Here is a 15700-nt window from a genome sequence, read left to right on the forward strand (position 1 = left end):
TTGTAAAGTTTAGGTGTAATTTCAAGTGCAGATTTTAATGGAATTCTCACTTCACACAAGGTTATAGGAAATGCAAAGTGAGTTGAAAAAGTATATTATTAAATTTGCATTAAGTATGTGATGGGAAGAACCTCAGAAAAATTGATCTCTCTCTGAATATGTGCCTAGGGTCTAGAATCATCTTTTCATATATTTGAGTCAAGACATACTTTCAAAGATTGATATATTCAATTTTAATTTTTTTCTGAGCTTTTAAAACAAACTGAGGGTTCTAGAGGGGAGGGGGTTGGGAGGATGGGTTAGCCTGGTGATGGGTATTGAGGAGGGCACGTTCTGCATGGAGCACTGGGTGTTATGCACAAACAATGAATCATGGAACACTATATCTAAAACTAATGATGTAATGTATGGGGATTAACATAACAATAAAAAAATTAAAAAAAATGTATATGTAGCTATTCAGTGTTATTTGAAAAGTACCTTGTTATAGGATGCACTTTCAGTCCACCCTCAATCCACTCTTCATAATCCTAAAACCTCAGTGTTAATGGTCCTTATGTTTGTAACTCAGATGTCTAGGACACAATATTAGGTAAATTAAATTGAACTTGACATATCTGCTGACTCCTTTAAAAAATGCCAAGGCATTACATGACAAGAGCTTAAATATTTGCCATGCACCATAGCACATTAAGCTTTTGCCATTTGGTTTTGCTTACTTTTGAACAGCTAACAATGTACCTACCTCCTTGTGATTTTAGTTTGATCTCAGTGGTGAACAATGACTGGGTTGAAATTATTTCAAATTAAATTCAACTGCCTCCTGGTTGGATGTCACAAAGCTAGACCCTTTAATTGACTTGTCATTTTAGGCTCTAATGTCCTAATGGCAGTGGTCTTAAATATAATCTGGATGCTGTATTCTGTCACTATAATCCTGAAACATCTCCTACCAGGGAAAATACAGTGGTTAGCCAAGGCACTGATGAAGGTTTGTGTTTGTTCCCATCCTTTCCCCTCACCGAAGTAATATGGCTCAGGAGAAAAGAATTATGTTAAAAATTTGGGCAAAAATCTTGGTGCTTTTACAATGGCATTGAGGATTCCTGAAGACACCCATTTCCTATTTGTGGATATTTCTATGAAAAGGATAGTATTTGTGGCTGTAAATGCACAGTATTAGCTGGGGCATGTGTGGCTAGGAGAGAAGCTGAGAAGCTAAGGCTAATACATCTTACCCTTAGTTTACATCTATGGTCTGCTTCACTGGAATGTCAGACCAGAAGAAATCCTATCTGTAAGGACGGGAAGGTGAAATGAGAAGGAAGAACCAAGCAGAACATTACATTTTCTTTACATGCAGATTTCATAAGGAACTTTAGCTCATCCCACTGAATCAGGGCTGACATTCCCCATTTGCCATGGAATAGCAAGGCAGTTCTAGCAAATTCGTGACAATGGTTTTGAATGAAAAATATTGAAAAGCATATTTATTATTTACTTTAGAATGTTTTAACTAAGAGCTGGTCATTAGGCAGAAATGATTGTTGAGAAACATCCTTATGAGCGGAAAGCAGTACTACATCATCTCTTGAGAGAACTCATGTTATTACAACTCATTAAAGGCAAGAATTTTCCTCCCCAGAGACTTACATACAGATATTTCATTCTCCTTTATTGTATTTCATTTGAATTATCCTTTTACTTGTGGAAGCTCTAATAGTGTATATATGCATATATGTATTTATACACGAATGCATTTATTTAACATTCTAAAACTTTTTAAGGCTCTGGTTTAAATTACTTTGATCAGAAAAAAATTAAAAATAATGCATATCTATTCTGGGACATAATATTTGAGAAACAGAGATTATCAGAGGCAATGTAAGACTTTAATATTCAAGATTCAAGATAAAATATTATCTTGGCTTTTGTTTTCTTCTCATCCAGTGGATACATGTGTTGGGCCCACATAATTACAGCCAACTGGATCTGAGACAGTAAATATAGTTATTCTGATCCAAGACAGCTGTCTTCCTGAAACATTGCCTTTGGATGTCCGGTGCATATTTGTGTCTTATTATATTGTAGTGAGGAACGGATACAAATTTTAATATTGAGTCTATTGGCAGCTTTTAGACTTAGAAATACTTTTATAAGGGAAGTTGGCACCCTGTTGTCTACTATGTCTTCACAGACAACTACAATGTACGTGACTCATTTAATCAAACCAGACAAAAGTTCAAAGTGGAGAGCTTTTTTGCATGGGCCAGCTGACTTGACTGTCTACATAGATCAAATAAAATGGGTGATTGCCAAATCTATACTGCATTTTATACCAAGGAAAACCAGTCAAAGGGGAGAGTTGTCCTACAGAAATTGCTTAGAAGACTGGTATTTTACAAAGGAAATCTTGACATTTAGCAAAGATCAAAAAGACCAACATATTGGTCATGACATTATGTAAACACAATCTTCAGGAAAATATTTTTGGGTCATTGTTAATATTTCATGTCCAAGTAACTCCGCAGGATTGAAAAGAAGATTAACCATTTTTATCTATGGTCATTTGAGTCTTTCTGTTTTGAGATTAAGCTTATTGGATCCATATTTTTAAAAGGGCTTAAACCATTCTGAAAATCAACAACAACAAAAAATCTGTCATTTTATCACACTGATTCAAAAGGCATAGTGTGCTGAGCAGAGTTAAAAAAAAAGATAAAATAATATGCAAAGGGGGCATGCAGTATGGAGAAACTATTGAGAAATGAAAAGTAAGTACATTTTAATGCTTGACTTCCTCCACAGATGAAGGGATGAGCTCATCGATCCACTATTACCTTTTACGAATACTTAGATAAAAGAAGGGAATGGACAATCTCCCATGAAGACTCTCAGGAAGAACCTGCGATGCCCAAGAATTGACCTTTCTGCTGCTGACACATTGCTGTGTTTCAGATTACGTTTCATGTTAATTTCTTCCCTTGCAATTATGGAGCTAGGTAAGAGATGTTATTCTTGAAAAGAATACAAAACCAAGAAATGAAGGTGGAAATGATGTCTTAACCAGAATATAATTTTAAGGTTAATATCAAAGATAGAAAATAGAAAAAAGTATTCCTTACAGAAGACTACATAAAGTCTTGGGCTTTCCACACAAGGTCCTTTGATCAGAGGTAGCACTTACTTTACATGTCACCATGCTGAATTTAACAATTGATTTTTTTTTGATGAGGTCATAAATATTTGCTTGAAAACAAAATATTACACACAGAAGGGCCATCTCCTATGATGACCCCAATTCACATACCACGGTGTGTTTTGGTCCCATTGGGCATCTTTCTCATGATTATGTACACAAGCTGGACTCTTTAGTGTGGTAGAGACCTTTCCTTCCCAGCACTTGACTTAGTGGAGATATCCTTCACATGTGCAGAGTGGAGTGGCCACAGAGGATCGAGTTTTGATGACTCAGAAGCAGGCACTTTCCTAGGAAACTAGAGCCTCCCACAGGTTCTTGCAGCAACCTGCTTCCACATAGATGGTGGCTTCTAAGCTCAGTGAGGGTCTGAATGGCATGAGACCCACTTAGGGCAATGGAGCGGTTTCTGCTTCCAGATTTTCTAGCTGAAAAAAGAAAGAGCAAAGACAGTGAGCATTTCAAATTGGGTTGCAGTGCACATTTATCGGGCATCTTCTGTGTGTCAGAACTGTCCTGAGGGCCCTCAGTATACTTTCACCTGCAACCCTCAGAGCTTTTCTTAAATGTCAAGACATTAATTAATCTCTTGGGTCATTATGACTATGCTATTGCATTTGTACACACTAATATAGAAGAATTATACACTGGTCATCAAAGAGATATAATTGATACTGGCTTCCTTGAAAAAATACATTTTTAATCCAAAACCCTTATCTCCCTCTGTTCTTGATCCTCTTTCTCCTTCTTTATCCTCAAATTATTCATGACTTGACAAAAATTTCAAAAGAAAAAGCGGTGTCTCTCTTTGCAATACCTTTCATGTTCTTCATTTCTAGATGAAGGCATTTTTATTTTTCACTCAGTTCGAAAATTAATGGATTTTTTTTCTGAAGCAACTGATTTGAAGTACAGGGATTGCGCCACCCCCACTTCCATTGTAAAGCTGGCATATACATGGAGCAATAGCACGATGTTTGTTCACACACATAAAAATGTGGCTTGATATTTTCAAATACGGGAGGAGAATTGTGGGAAAGAAATATGTTTTGTAATTAACAAGTAATCACTGCTGTCATTGTTACTATAGTTTTTGGTGAGACGGAAAGGAAGTGTTTATAGAGTCAGTGTAAAGGGATGAGAGGGTTTTTCCTTTAGCTTTATTTTGGTAAATTTCACACTTCAGTAAAAGTGCAAGAATGAGAATAGCATAAAGAACACTTGTGTACACTTTACCCAGACTCACCTGCTATTAACATTTTATCCCATTTGTTTTATTGTTTGCTTTCTATTCCTTTTTTCTGTCTTCTTCTACACACACACACACACACACACATTATCTCTCTGAATTATTTGATACTCAGTTGAATTTTTGTCACTACACATTTCAATATATATTTCCTAAGAATAAGAAATAGAAAGATCAGAATCGCCATTTGGAAAGGCGGTCTACCATGGGCTCTGGGTTTCCTGCACATTCTTGTTGACTGTGCCAAACTACAAGGCTTAACTGTCCTCTGGCCTGGAACAGTTTCTGCCAAGGTGACCACAGCATTGATCACCGTGTGAAGTGTCCGTTTGTTTATTGCTTGCCCCAAAAGGGGCTGAGACTTTAGCTCTAGGTTCCTTAACTGTGACACAACCCATTAAGTGTGCAGTTGCCATCTGGTCCCATCACGCTGCCCTGTGGGATTTGGGGGCAGAAGACGTACTGCTATGCTAAAGTTTCTGCTGTTGCTGTGCTGTGAGTACTAAACTGTCTGACTTTCCTCTACTTTTGGCACCTAAAGAGTTGTGGCAAGACAACCTGCTTGCTTGCTCAGTCAAGAATCTGGTTACTTCTCGCCATCTTCTAAGAGGTCCTTCCCAAACTGGCACCACAAGCAGGATGTCAAGATAGACAATGACTTTTTGGAAGAGAAAAGGCAAGGGCTCATGGACTGGGTCTGAGAATATGAAGAAACTCTTTGGGACCTGGTAGCAAATGTTCTGACCAAAGTGGTACAGAAAGGTGGAGTAGGTTGTCCACTCCTGTCCTCCCTGTTGACGAACGTGACTCAAGTCAATGGATGGGAGCTGAGTGGTGAGGGATAAAGTCTAACCAATTGCCCAAATGATGCCATGGTTGTTGTTTGCTCTCCTGTGGACTAGGAGGCTAAGAGAGCACTCTGAGCCCCACCAGGGAGGAGAGCACAACTTCACCAGTTTTAAGTCAAGACTAGAAACAACTAGAGGGCAAATGCCTCTATAATGAATACTAAGATATAGACCCATAGTGAGAGGGAAAAGAAGGATATCCAGGAGTGCTTTGATCAACTGGCTGAGGAATTGTTAGACATGTGGCTGATGAAGGAGTTAGGGAGCTTATGCTCTTAGTGAACAAAGCACTTATGCCATCTTACAGGAGACCCCATGTTTTAAGCCAGTGTGCAGATCATTTAACTGGGACAGAATCATGCCTCACAATGAGGTTTGCTATTGTGTATTTCTGTTTCAATTATCACATTATGACCAAACCAAGGAGACTTCCTTGAGGCCAATAAAATCCCATGAAACCTTAGGAGAAAGCTACTCAAAGGCTGAGGTAACTCTAGACTTGTTCCTTCCTGAACAGAATGACAGCCTGATTATGATCCCACATCCAGAGAATGACTGGTTCCTTTTTAAGATTACCCTCCTCCCTGCAAGGTGTAGCATTCTACTTTTTTTTTTTTTGGTGAGGGACCCCATGCTGGAAGTTGTGCTTGGAGCCATTAGATGCCCAGGATAAAGATAGCACTCTCTAGACCAGGCAGTCTCTGCAATCTAAGACAAGGGCCAGGATGGGAACATCCAATGTCCTCCAAACTGTAAGGCAATGGGATAAGCCTCTTAACATGGGGGATCCCAAAGTAGAGGCTGATGGGATAATCACCAAAGAAATGCAGTCCACATATAAGGCTATGATGGGTCCCAAGGGGGTGGTTAGTAGTTCATACAAATAAAACTCTGTGTGCCTTCCTTTGCGGAGACCAATTTCCCTCTAATGAGGAACTAGGAAGCCATGTGGCTGCCTTAGAGCAAATTTCTCCCTCAGCACCTCTGCTGCCTGACCCGCATTTCTGTATCATGCCTTGAAAACCTTTAAGGATAAGGGATGTGGTAAGGTATTTTCATTTCCAGCAGGAATCAGAGGCTTCATACCCTTAGAAGGGCAGAATGGGGTAAGGGAGAAAGGTAAGGGGTGGGGGGGTGAATATAAAGTTGTATGTTTTTTTTTTTTTTTTTTGGACGACTGTGCCCAAAGGACTAACATGCTAAGTTCTCTTGAGAGGCGAGGACTACACATTCAATTAGCCAGATTTGAAACAGAATCAAATGGGAAAAGGAAGTGGCTGTTTGGACCCCTGTTATGCACCATTTTTGTTGCTCCCAAGACTGAATGTGTAATTGGTATTGATAATTTACATGTTTGTTCTGTGAGGCTCATAATGTCCAAAGGAGATCTTCCTGATATGGAAGAGCCTCTTGTAGGTGGGTGACGTGGGAGATGCATGCACAACAGATCATACCTCCGCTTCAGTTTCTCTTCCATGGTCTATAAAAGAAACAATTTAGAATTCCAGGAGAAGAAAAGGAAATCATAGTTTAAATGTAATAGTACTTATGAAAAACACAGTATCTTAATATAATAGTTCTGTGTGGCTAGTGAAAAAAGCTAAGGTGATCTGGAGGCTTATGCAGGATAATTGCCAACTGAATTCAGTTGCTGTTCCTACAACCTGGCTACTCCAGCCATTGTGACTATGACTGAAGCAATTGCCCATGATGGCATCTGGTATGTGATCCTGGACTTTGGTCACGTCTTTTTCTCAACTGCTTTAGCCTCTGGAGGATCCAGATCCTTCACCTAGATGAGCCTCCAGAACATACTGTGCTGTAGTAGTAATACTTGAACTCTCCTGATATTTGCCCCCAGTAGGTAGGTTGGCACACAGAACAAATCTCTCTCTTTTTGTTGGTGACATGATCCTACTACATTGATGATATTATCTTGATAAGCCCTAATTAAGTTAGCAGATGCTAACTCATATGAAGCCCAGGAAAGCTTGTTAATTCTGATAAGATACAGGGACCAGCCACCCAAGTCAAAATTCTGGGAGTGATGTGGGCTACAACTCAAAAGTTGATCCTAAAGACAGTAAAGAGAAGAGGACTATGGCTCTCTACCATCAGAAAGGCAGTCTCACAATTGCACCATTCAGGTATTGGAGATAATATGTATCTTATCAGTGTATACATTTGTTGAGTCTGAAAGTTAACCAGAAAATCTGCTGAATTTGACTGAGGACCTAAGCAGCCTATGACCCTGGAGGTTGTTCCAACACCCCAGCCCCGGGGCCCTTTTGAGCTCCATAGGAGGAGGCAGCCTCCACAAGGAGAACCCTTTCATGCCTCCTTGGTACAATTACCCACTTCAGTTGGGGAAGGAACTCCTTAAATGTTGGAGGTGCTGGGAGAGGGAAATAATGAACCCTCTCTTTGTCTCCAAATTCCAGCTCTACAACCTGGCAAGACAATCACGTGGTTCACTGAGACAAGAAGCATCTCTGAGTGCCAACCTGACCAACTGCTGAGTAGGTCTATGTGCTGTGGGATCAGGAAAACTCATAAGGGCTTGGCTGGCCCTGAGTTACTCTATTGTGTCTGATGTTATCAGAGAAAACTCCTAAATGTGAAGCCCCTTGCCCATGTACAAAGGCACAGATAGATGTGATCTTGTTTTAGTCAGACTCATACCAATTCATATGTTTTTCCCGACACCTGAGTGCTCTTGGGTTATGCCATGTATGGCTATCGAGGCTATAACTACTTGATAACCCTGCCCATATGGACTATCCAAATTAATGTAATGGTGATCCAAATCAAATTTATGGACAAAGTCTGAACTAAAGTAACCAGTCCTGTCAGTTATATGTTTGTATGTGGAGAGAATGGGCCACAGGATATCTCTCTGCTGGGCATGGTTGGGGGCTGCTGGTTAACTCTTCTTTGTCCCCTGCAATTATTGGCAATGACACCATTCCTTGGATCACATTCCCTTTTTTAGGCCCCCAGATAAAGAGGGTTGTCCGATGTTGTCTGACCTGAGGGATATGTGGATTCCTGTTTTCATGTAGCAGTGTGAAAATTGTCCCCCGCCATCAGATTCCACACTGTAGAGACAGTTAGGAACATATCCTTTACTTTAGCTACCATAGCCAATGAGATGGAACAAGCCGTAGGAGATCAACAGATCAGGTTAAACTCTCTGGTTGTAAATGGATCATCGATTGGCCGTAGACTACATTGTTGTTGATATGATTGAATTAATTTGTTGTATTTGAATTAATATCAACAGTTCATGCATACCATAAGAAAGAAAGCTAAATGGTTATCAGAAATAAGACTTATTCGTCCTCTCTGGGACTTATTCAGTTGAATGTAGATCCCGGAGTGCATGGCTGAGGTTACTGCTATAGATTAACCTCATCCTGGGATGGGATTCTGTGGATAATAAGCCTAATCAATTATTGATTGAAATAAATAGAACAGATTTGGTTTTAGCCCCCGTCAGTATGTCTAATCCAAATTGCTATGGGGTGGCATATGAAAATTGAGTTCGGCCAAAAATATGTTGAGCTGACAGATGAATTATTGGGAAAGATAGTCTTCCCAGCATCTCTACACATTCTTGCTGACTGAGCTGTGTTACAAGGCCTATCTTCTGACTCTGAGTCCTTCCTATGGTCACATAGTCAATTAAGAACCTTTGCTGCCTAACTGCATGAGGACCACAGCATGACCATTTTGTGATTGCTTTCTCCTAGGAGAGGATTGGTTTGCTTACTGCTTGCTATAAAAGGTGGTGCACCCCTAGCTCTGGGCTCTTCTGTTGGGTGCAATCCATTGTGTGCATAGGGACAATCTGGGCCCATTGTGTTGCACCATGGGACATGCTGATGCTCCTGCAGTTTGCAGTGCCATGAATAGTAAATTGCTTTCTGTGGTCCATTGAGTCACATTGTGTATTTTTGGTACCCATGGAGTGGTGCCAAACCTGCTTGCTTGCTGAGATACCTCCTTTGGAAACCTGTAACTCCTTTCCATTTCCTAAGTATGGGCTTCTTTCCTGACATTACCACAGTACTGTTACACATTTCAGTAAATTTGACATTTGACATCGATACACTATTTTAATCTACTATCAGTTTTCCAATTTTGTCAACAGCTTTTTGAACTGTTATTTTTTTCAGGAAGTCAACTAGCAAATCCCCTTGGACTATTTTTTTAGCCTATTTTGAACAATAAAATTTAAAAAATTTTATAGATTCAAACTGAAGCTTATTTGAGGCACTTTTATTCTCTAGCCACACAATGATTGGAGTGTGTTTCCTACTCCTGAAGGGAATTTAAAAGATTTTTTTTTTTTTTAAACCAGTGTCATCATTCTATGGAAGGAAACAGAGGTCTTGAGAGGTGAAGTGACATGCCTGAGTATTGGTTGAGGAAATGTAATTATATTCTTATTTTTGCTTTTTGCAGCTACTTTTTTCCTTTTCTGTTTTCTCTTTCCTGTTTGTGATGCCATCCAAAGTTGCAACTGAAGCCAGTAACAGAGTTGGGTACTTTAGAAGCTGATCAGAGTTTCAGCCAACAATAGGCTTCAAAATTTCATTATTATAGAATCATAAAAACAAAGCCACACAAAAAACTGAGAGTTGATGCCTAATAGGCAAAACTCTCCATTTACTTCAATGATATAGAACTCATCCATTTTTTCTAAGCTCCTTTGCCTAAATAGACATATTGGAATCTACAGTATGACAAGGGGTCAAACTTCGGTAAAGGAGAATTCAAAGAGAGGTGAAATAATCTGGTAGTTCAAAGGATCCCGACTCGCTCAGCCATATGCTTCCTCCTGCTCTTAGTGTGTGTTTATTTTGTTCAATATAATAAATCTTTTGTCTCATGAAAGGAAGCTTTGGTGGTTACCTTTGTGGTTCAGTAGGAGAAGCTAGTTCCCAGAGTCTGAATGGGGTGATCAGTCAAACCCAGAAAGGAGCCCTAATTTGTTGGCAGTTAAAAGAGATCAGGGATGTCCCGCTTGGGAAGATCTCCTATGCAGCGACTGGCATGGGATGCCAAGCTCACACAGGGGTTATCGGCAACCTGGCACCAGAACCCAGGCTTCTTGGTTTCTAGTCTTGTGTTCTTTCACAAGAAAGATTGTAATTATTCAACTTTTTTGGAAGGCATCTCACTGTTGAGTATAGATGATTTTTAAAAGAAACCTATTTTCCTCAAAGATGTTTTATTCAAAACAGAAGAATGTGCCAATTATGAGACTTATTCTTAGCAATGTGTAGTTTAAATCAGTGAAAACACATCCCAAAGCTACATAGACATTTTCCCCCTTTAGGACTATAACCAGAAAGTGGCAAATTTCAAAACAAAGCAAAACAAAAGTGAAAACCAAAACAAAACACAACATGTTCTATTTCAAACTGAAACAAGTTTCAGTATCTTGCTTGTATTTAGGCCATATATTTTAAATGAGTGAGACTAAGAGATCAGTGATCAATTTTAGAATCCTGGTTAATACCTGGGATAAAATGATGTTGCCATTTATTCTAGTAAAACACTGAAGTTTGAAAATATTTGTGCCTAGCTGGCACTTATGGTCTATAGTGGGCTTTGAAACTGTTTTGTGAAAACTCCATTCTCTGAGATGTTAGGAGACATCCTTTGAAACACTGGACCTGTGTTCAGATAAGTTTGAGAACTTCAGCTTAAAAAACAAAAGGCAAATATATATATAAACTAATTGCGACACACACACACACACACACACACACACACACACACACACACAGAGTAGGATTTCTCAAAGCCTTTACAATGCTAATACACAGTATCAGTCCCCATGACCAAAATAAGATATGCAACATTTCTGAAAATTTGTCTAAAGAGCTATTTTCGCATGGACTGCATATTAACATTTTATTGTAGTAGTGTGTTGTAAGATCCTTATAGGAAGTTATTTGTTTGACTCCTTAGACATCAAATCTTAACACCCAAATTCTGGCCACATTCCCTTTCATGGAGGCAAAATGCTGATGCTTGAACATTCAAAGCCTCCAGTGACAAGGAAGTCCTTGTATTTCAAGACTTAGAAAAGTTTTTCTTTGGTTGTATTACAATCCCTTTCCCTGTAGCTTCCACCTGTTGGCTTTAATTAGTGGAGTTGTTTCTTAATAATGTTTTAGGCTGAAGATCTTTTCTCTGAAAGAGAAGCTCTGCATAAAATAAAGATTGAAGAATTGTGCTTTCCTCTTGTCTTCCATTAATACTGAGTCTTAATCTTTGCAATGTTAGCAGTGCAGAAGGAAGCTTTCTTTTGAGAAATCAGTGTGGTGTCTCTCAGGACACCTGGGGTTTAGCTCCTACTTTCAGGCACTACCTTAAAGACATCACAACTAATTTCTTCATCAATTAAATGTGGTTGTCAGGTTAGATCAATGGTTCTTAACTCATTCCTCCCCTCTTCCTGCCACTGTTTACCCCTTCCCCCCTGCCCCCGCCCCTGGACCCAGGGGACATTTGGCAATGTCTGGAGACATTTTGGTTGTCACAACTAGGGGTGGGTGGGTACTGCTTCCATCTATTGGATAGAGGCCAGGAGTGCTACTAAACATAGCAGTGCACATTTCCCTGCAACAAGAATTAGTTGGCTCAAAATGTCACCAGTGCCAAGGTTGAGAAGCCTTGGCTAGGACCAATCTTATGATTGATTTCTTTTGGCACCATTATTTTATTCCTTTTAAATTTTCTTTACAAGAGCTGTAATTCAGTTTCTTGGGGAAAAGAGAAGAAAGGAGATGAAAAGTGTAAAGCCTCATTGAGTGGCTTAGAATAGTAATGCTAGTCAGTTGTCTGGCAAAGTATGTGGACTATGATACATCACATTCAAGTCAAAACTAAGTGCTAGCTACTACAATTATCACCATTCTCACAGATGCAGCAGTTGAAACTGGAGAGTTTCAGAAACTTAGGAGCATTCAGCTGGTCAGTGGTACAATCTGGATAAATAAATGCGCCACCTAAACTTTTAGGATTTTATATTATATCTGCTATTCTTATCTAATTATAAAGTGTTCCCTTACTTGCTGAAATTTTTAAATAAATTTACATATACCAGAGTATATGTAATATATAATTACCTGACTTTTTCTTTAGTCATAAAAGTTTTCCTAAACTCTACTTGAAAATCAGATACTTGAAAAGATTCTATCATCTTTTATATTCGGAAAAAAAGCACAGAATTAAAAAAGTACATATCTGGCCTACACACTCCTCATTTGTAGGATAAGGCAGTTTGGATTGGATGCTCTCTAGTATTTTTTTCCAGTTCCAATTACCTACGAACTGTGAATATTTTGCATATGCTTGATAAATCCAATTACATTAATGGGATTTAGTTGTTGATATTTACTTATAGTGTAGTCATTTGAGAGGCTAACTGTCCCACTGAATTTCTGAAATAACCAGAAAAATGTTCAGTTGTTAATGTATATGGTAGCCATACTGCGAGCCTCCATCTATCTGCAGCATGGTAAGGTTCTGGGAGTAACGTGTATCTCTTCTATCTCCCAAGGGTAACTCAAATAAAGCATTTTTTTTTAAGTTGATGTTTTGAATTTGAATGAATTTATATGTAATTATATTTGGGGATTTTTGAATATAAAGACAATTTGGTTAACATGATAGAGAAGAAATAAAGAATAGTAAGAGTGAAATATTCTTGCTAAATTGGTAAATTATAGGATGGATTAAATAAGTGAGTGTATTGTCAAATATGTAATGACCACATTCCCTTCTACATTCCCTATTCACTGCATTTTCTTAAGGCTTTTTTTTTTTTAATAATTTGGCTTTTCTTGAGAAAATATTCTCATTTCTTAATGTCATTTTCCATAGCCTTTACTTTTTTGCTTTTCTATCAGATGTCTTAGAAGTAAATATCTCATCACAATAAGAAAAAGTTATACATTTGTTATGTTTTAAGGGACTTAGGCATACCGTTTTGGGATTTTGGATCATCTTTATCACTATCTCTTTTGACCTTTATGAAGATTTGATAATGTGGGGGAAAAAGGGAAACAACTAGGTTGGGCTTGATAGATTTCCTGGGTTTCTGATATCCCTAGGATTCCTGGTATCTGTATGGAAAACAAAATAGTAGGAAGAATGTGGCTGATTTCAAACATAAAATGTACACTTTTTTTTGTCCCTCCATCCTGCCCTCCCTTTCTTCTTTCCTTATAAATACTATGCTTTATAGACAAAGGACCTGAGTTATTTTTCTCCATCTTCATTCTTGGACTGACAGAGCCATTATTTTAAATCACAGTAAAACTTTCAGCTTATATTTATTTAATATTTGATAATTATAGGGAGCTAATTTATCAGGCTAATTATTTATTTACATATGTTCCTAGTAAGTTCAGTTGTTATGGAAAGAAAAAGTAATTAATTTTCTTTGATTCACAAGCAATGAAACCATAAACATTAAATTATATTTAAACTTACCTCCCACCCAGGTATGGTTAGTAAAATAATATTTATGTGTATTTATTCCTTCAGCATACATCCCTGGTAATGCAGAAGATCAAACTCATATGATGTCTTCAGAGCTGGCATTATAATCTTTTGGATATGTATCATGAAAACCATTCATGTTTTGAAAAAGTACTATCACAATTATTTAGCATTCAAAATAAATCTTGTTAGTAGCCTCCTCTTATCCACTTTCTACTCACTTCAATGCCAGGAACTCCATTATATAAGAAATTCCTTAGTGTAAAGGGAGAAGGGCAACAAAAGCTGTGACCCTAGGTTCTTGATTTCCATGGAAATGATAATTAGAAAAGAAAAATTAAGACATGTTTTATTTTAGAAACTTATAGTTCTCATAAAGTAATCCCCCAAATAATTTCGTCATTTGCAAAATTGTAGCAATTTGCAAATATTTATTGCAACCTACCAAAAGATACAGCAATCAGAATGACAATCAAAAGTTAATGACTGGTTTGTGATAGATCAACTTCATTTAGTTTGTTTAGTATGAGGAAAAAAATGCAAAAACAAAAAAATGCTATGTAACTGCATTTCAAATTCATAAAGGTAGAAGGAAGAATAAATGTGTTGTAGAAAGTTAAAAGAGCAAAATATCCACCTTTCATATTTAGCTCCCAAGCTATAAATATAGATAGCAACTAAAGATTGGCATGTTTCAAAACACTAAATTTTCCATGATAAATGATTATGAAATAGCAATTCACCACTTGAGGTCAGCCAAATAAGTAACATCTCATTTAAAGTTAGTTTTTTAAAGATAAATATGTTGCCATATTTTATCAGTTAGTTACATCAATTGAAACAACAAGCACAGGAAAATGTTGCAGTAATTATATTAGTTAATTTAATCTTTAAAATTTAACCTTCCTGAAAGATGAGAGTATTCATTCAGGAAGAACACTAGCTAATTCATGCATCAAGTTTCACTGTATGGTTCTGATATGCAGAATAATCTTCTGGTTCAACCCTCTTATGCGTGAGTTGAGAAAACTGAGCTCTTATAAGATGAAGGGCTTTGTTCTATCACATGTTGGACAGGCACAGCATGACTACTGGAACATTCACCTGACTCCCTGTCCTGGTCTCCTCTGGTACCACCACCCACCAAGCTGCCTTCTCTAGTAGGATAAACATGATTTATGAAAATACTAATTGAGCCTCTCTGACATGAATGAAAAATTCTAACTTGTGGAAAAGCAAATAGTATCATTCAGTGAGAATCAATATGACCTTAATGATGGCAAAAAATTTTAGTTCGAATAATTTGGACTCATATAATGATAACCCAAATCCTCATTATCAAATTTTTAATTCCCCAAGCTATTCATTAATCTATTTGGATGTTTATCTTTATACACAGATACACAGATAGCTATGAATACATCTAAACAAGCCTACATAAAGAACGTACGGCATTTGAATTGTTAGTATGTAAATACTAAAATTTAGTTCTAAGAGCTACCATTGAGAAGAATGACAACCAGACTGGTGGGGCAGTAGGGCACATAGTTTAAAATAAAATTCAACTGGGTTCATTCCTCAATTCCTTTTGTAACTATGATCTTGGGCAGGTGAATTCTGTAAACATTGGTTTCCTCAACTGTAGAGATACCTCATATGACTAAATAAGATATCCTGGGCACAAACTGGTCAATAAGTGTTATTTCTAATAGCCTTAAAGCCAAATATTTTCTGCGAATAAACATATTTTCAATTAAACAATATTTTCTCCTCCCAGATTATGGCCAAGTTATAGAAATAAGACATTCTTATTGTTATTTGTTAAAGATATTATTCATTTTAAATCTAAATATACTCTAGAGCTACACATACATAAAGAGG

At 37.7% G+C, this 15700-nt stretch overlaps 1 protein-coding gene across 1 annotated transcript in view; it reads right to left on the bottom strand.

Annotated features, from left to right (window-relative positions):
* Positions 1-415: 415 nt before the first annotated feature.
* The window catches only part of OPRM1 (opioid receptor mu 1), a 69756-nt gene continuing 54471 nt past the window's right edge, over positions 416-15700 (bottom strand). Inside the window, exon 4 of the mRNA XM_032407619.1 lies at positions 416-3627. Within this exon, the coding sequence (XP_032263510.1) occupies positions 3589-3627 (39 nt within the window). The 3' untranslated portion in view covers positions 416-3588. The remainder of the gene's footprint in view (positions 3628-15700) is intronic.

The sequence above is a fragment of the Phoca vitulina genome, unplaced genomic scaffold (genome assembly GCF_004348235.1).
Source record: "Phoca vitulina isolate PV1807 unplaced genomic scaffold, GSC_HSeal_1.0 scaffold9, whole genome shotgun sequence".
NCBI classification, from domain to species: Eukaryota; Metazoa; Chordata; class Mammalia; order Carnivora; family Phocidae; genus Phoca; species Phoca vitulina.